General features: G+C 38.9%; 1 protein-coding gene across 3 annotated transcripts; it reads right to left on the bottom strand.

Annotated features, from left to right (window-relative positions):
* Positions 1-1196: 1196 nt before the first annotated feature.
* LOC113672213 (hyaluronidase-1) lies at positions 1197-8607 on the bottom strand. 3 transcript variants are annotated; one of them, XM_027188498.2, is made up of 7 exons: positions 8346-8596; positions 7754-8254; positions 7078-7443; positions 5944-6180; positions 3571-3910; positions 3111-3432; positions 1197-2339 (listed from the first exon to the last, which is right to left on the bottom strand). In XM_027188498.2, the coding sequence occupies exons 2-7, from the start codon at positions 8108-8110 to the stop codon at positions 2063-2065; spliced, it is 1899 nt and encodes a 632-aa protein (XP_027044299.2). In that variant the 5' UTR covers positions 8111-8254; positions 8346-8596; the 3' UTR covers positions 1197-2062. The 3 variants fall into 3 exon arrangements, with proteins under 3 accessions (XP_027044299.2, XP_089037174.1, XP_027044298.2); XM_089181048.1 differs by having other exon boundaries at positions 7754-8013; positions 8346-8585; XM_027188497.2 differs by having other exon boundaries at positions 7754-8607.
* Positions 8608-9642: the final 1035 nt, after the last annotated feature.

Here is a 9642-nt window from a genome sequence, read left to right as displayed (position 1 = left end):
CTTTTCCATTTCTGCTAACAAGGTGTCAACAAAATTTGCAACGCTATTCGATCTTCATCATAGGTAGGCATGTGGCCACTTGGAATTTTTCCTGACCTCAGATGGAGCTCTATACTGATTTTTCTAAACAACCCAGGGAGGCATAAAGGAGACTAAACATCCAAACCCGCAACAGACAGTGATTAACAGCGAGGCATGCAATCGCCGAATCCTTTAAAAGAACATGCTGAGCTTTCGCTAAAAATAGTAGTATCTTTATGCTTACAAAGCTGGAAAGTCCCTCAGATCACTCAAGATTAAACATTTGCTAACAAGATGTAACACTGTGCTTCAATAAAGTACGTTGGCTGGGAAACACAGCTTAATGAAACTGGGTACCTCAAAGTAATACAGACTAGGAGTAGATCTAGGTCTATCAAAAAGAGGATTATTTACCCAAAAGGTTTCTTAAAAAAAAAAAAAAAAAAAAAAGCGAAGTTTCAACGCATTCTTTAATTGAATAAGTGGGTTACTCTTTATAATCACGGTAAGTATCCTAATTTGTTGAAATGTAAATGCATCCTGCTTACCTCCTCAATTACAAGGCAACATTAAACACATTAATTGAATAACCGCGACTATTCACGAAAGCACTCTCATTTCTCCAAAAGTTATCTTTTACTGAACCGGTAAACACATAGAGAGTCTGTTCAGTTATTTGGGATGGCAGGAGAAGTGTTAAAAACTTGAATGTCAGTCTCCTGCCTGCCTGCCTAGTATTTCGTGTCTTCCCGGTGTCCAGGGTGAGTAATTACACCGATAAACCGATAAAACGTGCGGCCGACTCCTTAGAATAATCTTTTAATGGCAGATACCGAGTAAATTTTTAGAAGTGAAAACTGCATGTCCGTCCACTGCGACAATTGTCTTTCAGTTGACTAGCAGCCGAGATTACGTTAGTCACAATGATCTGCCTTCGTTTGCTAGAATGTTGTCGAAGTCGGAAAGTTCCTCTACACGCTTAGCCGTTCAGTGTCATCTTTAGCGTGAATGGCCAACATCCTGTCACAAAACAACTAAAGTACCTGTTGAAATTTATGATTGTGAAACTGACGTACGGCAGACAAAGCTTATCAATTTAAGACAGTCAATAATATTCTCAAGAAATTCAGAAAAAAGAAGTACAGATTGTAAGATAGGACACAAGAGAACACGCGTTTTTATAAGTAAGTTTAAGCATTTTTATTAATCAAAAAATACATTCTTTATACTTTGCAACAAGACCTCTTTTGATCCTAAGCATGGTACTTGTGGGTGTTCTGTTTACACACAACTCCTAATCCTGTCAAAGCATCTTTTTTTTTCGAGACAAACGTCGTGTTTTTCTATTGTAAGCAAAACAGAAATTGAAAACCTGTGATGTCAAAAACCGATTGCCGGGCTGATATTTTTATGGCCATTTCCGTTATCTAAAAGGAGTTCAACTTACAAAATACAAATGTCAAAACAGAAAGGAGTGACGAGAAGTCGCCACAAAGGCTTCTCCTAAATATCGAAGGTTGTCGTTGGTCAACCCGTTTAAAACCGACAACGTAACCTCTTATCGAAGATGGAAAATCCCTTGATTGTGAATAAAACAAATTGTTGCAATTGATCTAGTTCAGATGAAATCGACCCATCAATACCTTCTTTTCTTTTAACACAAGCCGCGAAAATCTTTCGTTGACAAAATCACCCTCTTTTGGCTGAAGCAAAAAACTCAGTCATAAATTGTATTTTTATTTTAATCCGATCAGAGCGGAATTTGAGTGGAATTTGAAACCTTCAGTTGGCAAAGGACAATTAACAAGTCAGATTTACGTCTTTTAGTCACAAAGATTATTCTGTGCCGCATTTCTACCGTTGATAAGCAAACAGTGGATATTTTGTGTTGTTTATTAAAGGTACTCGTTCACGTGCGTTCCACCTTTGTTTCAACTTCCAACAATGGTGGCGAACAGCCAAACACTGATGATAGATATTCAACGGAAGCTCAGTCTTCAAAGTTTCACCAGGGTTACTTCGGCACTTTTGTCACTGGTTATCAGTCTCCGCGCGGAATATCTTCATCATCTTCTACCTTCTTGCGAATATTGCAGTAATAGTAACTCATAATGAAAGTGGTGGATACCAGCAGGGCGGAGCCGAGAGACGCGCAGATAAACACCACATAAGTGTGAGGGAAATGGAATCCACTGTTGTACGCTGATGGACTTTCTTTCATGATTTCACAGTTCGTATATTCTGGTGACGATTCATTACAAAGCATCAGTTTGCTTGGTGCCATGGCTCTACTGGATGCTGTTTCAGTAAAACTTGGACTGAAGTAACAAATCAAAAATCAAACGTTACAATCTGTACCTAATGGTAAAGAGCACATTGGGTACATGTTGTACAGATAAGCCCCTTTGAGAGTGCCGCAAAGGAAGCATGTTACGGAAACAACAATACCACGTTTTTAACCCTTTGCACCCTCACACGCATCGGTATGCAAATTCTCCATACTGTTCTACAGCATGGTAAACTACGATCATCTTGTCCTAAAAACATCTTTCGTGAATTCAAATAAAGTTTTTCGTGTCATCAGAGGCAAAAAAGGAAAATCTGTTGCTGCAACATGTCTCCTGTACGCGAATCATAAGCTGCAACGCACATAACAACTTAACTTAATGTTGTCCTTACTTCCCTAAAATGAAAACTTTTGCAAGTCACACCTTTCCCTACCCACCCAAGGAGAGAACTAAGGGTGTGGAAACCTGAAATGGTTAGCGATTTTCTGGGTTTGCATCGCAAGAATGGTCTTCTCCAAAATCAATGTAGTTTACAAAAATCACCAGTTGAGCTGCTAGGTTACCTGGATAATTACAAAATGAAGGCATCTGCACTAGAATTTTCAGCAAATTTAAAATCAGTTTATAAAAGGTAAGGTTACTCTTGGGAATATTTTATTGGCTCTTTGTGATTTATTCCTTTCCTCTGATTGGCTGCTATGATTCCTTTAGTTCCGGTTTGACGACAATCCATCAAAAAGGGCTCTAATGTCCGAGAAATTATAAGGTTTCTCAAACATACTCTACGTTCCTCAATCTAACCTGTCATTTAACTGGTCATGGTAGTGCAGTCCACTCGTCGCCACTACTCCTCTATCAGCATCCTGAGGAGCTTTGTTCACCTCAACAGCCGAGTCAGATGTGGACATGAAAACCACGAAGTCCTTGGTAGAGTTACGATGACGAGATTTGAGGAACACCTTCCTGCTTCCTGTAGCATTGAGCAGTGTGAGCTCTTTCATTAAATAATTTCGTTGTTCGGAGCTCAATCCATGTTTATGGTGTGTTTTGACAGCCACTGGCGAATTGTGACCTTTGCTGTAACTTTTGTTCGGGATGTGAAGATTGGTTTTTGCCTGGTCACCTTAAATACATTGAAAAAACTTTAAGTACAGTCCAGTCATATTCCAGCCTAAAGACAAGTAAATTTGGGTTATTAATTCTACAACATGATTTTGCTAGTCTAAACATTTGAAATAGATAACGCCAAACAATTTTATACCTCGATGGTTGTGGTGAGAGGAGTGCTGCCGTATGAATGGAGAAAATAGCTTTGGCGATCCTTTACAAGTTGGTGCATACAAACGTGGCTCCTCAGCCACCCATCTTGCTGAAATGAGCCGACTATCGACACACCGTCCACGACCTTTACACTTTTTCTGGCTGCAGACCTCTGTTCGATGCCTTACAGATTCAAAGTAAGGACCAAGTTTTGTTTTAATGTAGTCATTGAGCTGAGTGCAAACTTCAGGAGAGGTGTTCTCATCACGCCTGTTCCCCCACATGACTACACCCGCTGCACCCATATCAGCTGCTTGGCCAATTGTATTGTGTAGATCAACCTGCAAACATCACACAGATGCCATGGAGGTACATGACATGGCAATACAAGGATAAGGCAGTAGTTTAATTAAGTGGGGTTCCTGGGGTTAAGAGGGGACTAACAGCAGTGTATTATGATTGCATTGGTAATATATAGATTTAGGCAAGCCTAAAAGCGGAGCTGGCATTTTTTTTTCTTGCACGTCTCTTCAACAAAACTAAAGCCCCTACTATGGATAAAGTGCGTGGTAATGTTAATGGATTTTCATTCGCAACTTCTCCGTGTCCTTGTAGAGGACTGATTATAAGATAGTGCCCGTGGTACAGTTGGTCGGTCGGTCGTACGGTTGTACATTCAAATTTTTTCGGCTTGATGGGTTACTACTATTTTGTATAATTCTGGGGCTACGCTCTGCGAGCTCCGCTATCAATAGCAGAACTAGGGTTTGGCCTGGTGGCCTGTGGTAGAAAAAGGTAGACAAATAGAAAAAGTGGCCCATCCAGGCAGCACATAACCCACTTTTTGTAGCATGAAGCAACAACAAGTATCCCCCCCCCCACCCCACCCCTGGATGGGATGCTTGTCCACCCCAGGTTACCCCAGCATTTAATCAGCTTTCCCTGACAATTTGCCAGTACTTGTTTTTTACTCCTGGTTGGAGAGAGGCACTGTGAGAGGAAAAAGTCTTTCCTTGCAACATTGCTTGAATGTTTTAGGTTTATGTTGATGGTAATTGAAGAATCTAAGTGCAACTTTTTGCACATGATCATAGACAGCAGAAAGATGTGGGAAGAATGATTTACCAGAAGTTTGATTACAAAGATACCTTGTATTTAGCCTCCTAAGAGTTGGACAGCGCAAGTCATTGTTATTTTCCATGCTACTTTTGTTTTTCTTCTCTGTCTGTTTGGTCATTGTGTTAACATACTACTCATTTTTTTCATTTTCAGTCCTTCCACTGCTTTCCATTTTATTAAGCGTGGTCACAATAAATCTGAAGTAACTGTACTAGCCTAGCATTCTGTTTTAAATGGTGTCTCCTTGATTGCCTTCCAATCACAGTCAAGAATGTGACAAACATAACACAGAGACCTGGCCACATCTTAAAACTGGACTTCTTAACTCCAATTCTGGCAGTGCTAACCATCAGGCCACCTAATTTCCCACAGTGGCCATTGGGAAAGATAGTGAACCCTTTCATTCCCAAGATCTAAACATCTATTCATAACAATGTCTGTTACAGCTTCTTATAATCTAAGCTCTGAGAAGTTGGTGTCTTGCAATTGATAAAACTTTTCACTAGCTCCTAATCACATTTCTGCTTGAAAATGTATCAATATTATAAGGAGAAAGTCATATCTAGTCACACCTGGGAGTGAAAGAGTTAAGGCCTGTAAAATGAATAAGTATATCTCTCAGTTGCCATGTGCACTAGGATTGGTCAATTTAGCGGGCCATAACTCACTGCACAGTCCACCAAGGTCAAAAGTTTGTTTAAATTGAAATATTTCCTCTCTATTTAGAAATGACAAATATCTTATTAACCTTGTTTTCTCAGTTCTTACTGTAAGTTACAGTTTTTTCTTACCAGGATTTATTACCCTCACCTTCACACCTGGGTCTGCTGTAAGTTACAGTACCTCATTTGTTCCCGTTAGGATTGATTACCCTTGCCTTCACACCTGGGTCTGCTGTAAGTTACAGTACCTCATTTGTTCCCATTAGGATTGATTACCCTTGCCTTCACACCTGGGTCTGCTGTAAGTTACAGTACCTCATTTGTTCCTGTTAGGATTGATTACCCTCGCCATCACACCTGGGTCTGCTGTAAGTTACAGTACCTCATTTTTCTCTGTTAGGATTTATTACCCTTGCCTTCACACCTGGGTCTGCTGTAAGTTACAGTACCTGGTTTTTCCCCGTTAGGATTTATTAACCACGCCTTCACACCTGGGTCATGAATCCTGATGGAAAAGCTTTGTCTGTAACTTATGGTACATACCTCAAGCTGGGTTAGCAAGAGATATAGATGCAAAATGAACAATTTCTTACCAGAGTAAGGTAGTCAAACTCAAATGGTTTTCCTTCATATAGGTGACGGAAATAAGGAAACACAGGAACTGTTCTCTTATTTTCCTTTGACACCCAAGTTGCCAGTCTAATAGCTTCCTCTAGTCTCCCATAAGTAAAAGCTTTATTCCAAGACTGTTGATCATAAATGTAAACAGATGGGTACAGTGCCATACTGCTTGAAAACAACCACTTGAGTTTGTTGTTCATCTCCTGGTGCTAAAAATGAAATAATGGTGAAATGATTTATGAAAAACAATCTCTAAAAAATTTAACAGACAACTAATTTTCACATTAATAAAGGGGGTAAGTTTCTAAAGAAACTGTGGTGCTGCATTGGTGGGAGAGTATAGCAGGTAATTTAGTGTTAACCACTGAGTTGGAAACGTAAATTGGCCACTGTAAAGGGTAAAACAGCTGACATTTTGAGCATTAGCCCTTTGTCAGAGTGATTAGAGGGATTGTGGGTGAGTTTATATGCAGAAAGTGGAGCTACACTATTGGTGGGAATATGGTGCTGAGAAAACAGGAATACATTAGTTGAATGAAAAGCCCTTGTTGATTCCATGGGGATGAAGGGTGCTGATTTGGAAGATTAACACTAAATTACCAGCTAATTGTCACAGTTTGTCACACATTAACAAATCAAAAACATCATTTGAATTATTATTTTTAATAAACCACTTAGTTGATATTTTTCTTTATTCTCATCACTTGCCTGCTTCGTATTGTATAGATATATTGTAAGGAGAAATTCTATCTTGGTCATGCATGAAATTAAAGGGTTAACCACCAAAAGTACCTGAATATTCTTGTTCCAAAAATAATAATAATAGGCAATTGCTTGCAATCTTAGTGATATGTTGAAGACTATTTACCTAAATCTAACTTGTACTACTGAGATATTTGTGGCACATTGAAAATAAACATCTTGAATACACTTTGTAAATGAAACTACTAACACCCAAATACATTGCAGATATCTGCTATCTTAAACTTGGTTTCGTAACTCTATGCTTTTGTCTTAAGCCTTTATGATGCATAAACTATAAACTATTTCTTCCCAGAAAACATCATGTGCAACAAGGAATTTATTTAACGATGGATCTTACTCACATCATCAGAGCAGCGGTAATTTGTTTCATTTGATCCAAAACAGTCAGGGAACCCATAGAAGCCCCATAATCCCTTAGGTCTGACTTGTCTTGCTAACTTGATAGAACTCTCCATAAATACCCGAGCAGTTCTTTCAAATTCTTTTTTTGCTTCCTCAATGACTTCTTCCATGGACCACTCCGGATGTTTGTCTTGGACAAGCTCCACTGATCTACTTTGATAAATTCGCTTAGAATCAAAGTTTCTCTCCCATGTCGGGCGCCATCCTTCCCAGTCTATTATGACAAGGCCACTATAATCTGGATCTGGAATTTTTTTAATGATGTCTCTTTTCATTTTTCTTAGATGTGCAGCTAAATCTATCAGCTGAGAAAAAAAAATTACATTAAACATAACACAATATTCGTTTTAGTTCAAGCTGGGAATTTGATAGTTACTGAATGGTAAAGTAAACAAATATGATATATTGATTTAAAAGTGACTGGAGGTTATAACATTACTTAAGCTGTAAGAAACAATTAAAAGTTGAAATATGATTAATACTATAAGTGCCAAATCAATTATTTTTCAAGAGATCTCACATTAAACAGAAAATTTTGCTGTTAAATAAGCCAAGCTTAAAATTATAAATGACCTGAACCACAAACTAATCAGGGTGACATATTCGTTTGTTTACCTGGGGCATTCCTCCGTTATAGCTGTTTGTTCCCTGCTCGTTTGTAAAATAAGGATATAATCCCAGTTGTGCATTATAAAATACTGTCACATATTTTCCATTCCAAGTTTGTTTCGGATTTTCCAGAATGTCAAAGTCTCTCAAGTTGATGTTGATGCTAAAATTGACAGAACATCCACCCGTCGGGGCGTTCCATATCGCTACAAACGGCCGATCCTCGATTGGAAACTCCTCGCACTTACAGTAGGAGTTCTTTACATCTAACGCATTACCCAAAAGAGATATACCAATCACAAGTAGAAGAGGATGCAGTAAACGAAATAATCGGGCCACAAAAAGACCCTGAGCAAGAGACATAGCTTTTCATGTTGTCTCTGAGCTGTTCTCAGGAGCGTAAGTTCGCATGACTGAATTCGTTTATAGCCCATGATGTAAGAATTCCAAATACAACAAACAGATTTAATTGTAGCTCTTAAGGAATCCATGAGGTGGTGCTTGGGCCTAAAGAAGAAAACACTCAACGCGATGTCGTCATATTTTTTTTTTCTGGAGTTGAAGCTGAAAAATACAAAGAGGAATGAATTTTAAATACCTGAAGTTGTGGAACGGATGGCCTGAGCTGGGATCACAAATATTTTTTTTCATGTAAAATCACGGCAACGATCGTATTTTTCAAGATGTGTTCATCACAGCATGAAAAAACGTTATTTCAAAGCCAAGATAGCAAAGACCAAAGCAACTATGCAACAATAAATCCAAACACATGGAACTTAAAAATTTTTCTCAGAAATCAAACATCAGCCCATCTGCCATTACTCCACCATGACTGCTTTACTTAAGAACACCTAAAATATATACCTTTGCGTTTTGACACCGCTGACCAAGCACGAGAAGTTCATTTTGTCCTTGATAAATGACAGCTACCGATATGTTTGCTCGTCTATTTAACTGACCTTAATTATTCTTATCGCTACCTCAGGGTAATTACGTTTTGATTGAGGCAGGGTACGCAATTTCATTATAAAGCGTCTTGAAGAGAGTGTCTTTCCTAGTCCAAAGTTTTAAATAGAAAGTCGCACCACAAATTCCAGGTTGAATTCCATAAGGCATCGTGACGTCAGTTAGAAGATCTCAAATTTGCTGAAATTTGCAACGACCGATTCCGGTTTGGTTCAATTAATCGCGTGAAATTCTTCTTACAGAATTTCATTAGTGCCCTTCGATCCCTTACTTCAGTTCTACTGACACTTAGATAAATACCGTTTGTTTGTCTTTGGTCACCTTCATTGTCTCGAATGACTTGATGGGTTTAAGGCACGACTGTTCCCCTCTCTTCCCCTCCCCTTCAATGAGACACCGCTAGGGTCAGGTTCTAACCCTTTAGCCCTAAGAGTGATTAGCGCCTAATTTCTCCTTATAAAATCATCCCGAATCAAACATTCGGGTCACGAAAATAAAGGAAATGATCACCAACTAAAGAAGCTCTTGATTGTTAGACAAATTCTCCTTGTCGGCACCTTGAGAAATGTATAGAGCATAGTATGGAGAGTTTGCATACCGACGTTAGGGTGTAAAAGGTGAAGGGCCCAGGCAGCTCTACTCACTCAAAATTGATCCCCTCGCGAGTGCCCGACGTGTGACCACTATGTATTATAAGTGTAACACAGTTTCTAATTCACAAATAGATTCCAAGTTGCCGTGCGTCTGTTCAGTAATAGACCACATTTTGACGTCCTCTGTGATCTATTGCTGAACAGACGCATGGCAACTTGGAATCTGTTTGTTTTATATAATAAAGAATTAAAAAAAGTTTTAATGATGACGTCATCTATACGTCTGTCCTCCAATAGATCATAAGTGAGAACCAATCAGAATGCGTGCATAACTGA

This window comes from Pocillopora damicornis, chromosome 8, assembly GCF_964200805.1.
Source record: "Pocillopora damicornis chromosome 8, jaPocDami1.2, whole genome shotgun sequence".
Taxonomy (NCBI): domain Eukaryota; kingdom Metazoa; phylum Cnidaria; class Anthozoa; order Scleractinia; family Pocilloporidae; genus Pocillopora; species Pocillopora damicornis.
The sequence above is the reverse complement of the archived record's forward strand: the minus strand, read 5'-3'. Positions and strand labels throughout refer to the sequence as shown.

What these genes read in the sequence shown, in the direction of transcription:
- LOC113672213 (XM_027188497.2), bottom strand. Translation starts at nt 8,110, where the DNA reads ATGTCTCTTGCTCAGGGTCTTTTTGTGGCCCGATTATTTCGTTTACTG. An exon ending in CTCTCACCACAACCATCGAG is followed by an intron (nt 3,433 to 3,570) that starts GTATAAAATTGT and finishes AATGTATTTAAG; the next exon opens with GTGACCAGGCAAAAACCAAT. An exon ending in CATGACCAGTTAAATGACAG is followed by an intron (nt 2,340 to 3,110) that starts GTTAGATTGAGG and finishes TTGTTACTTCAG; the next exon opens with TCCAAGTTTTACTGAAACAG.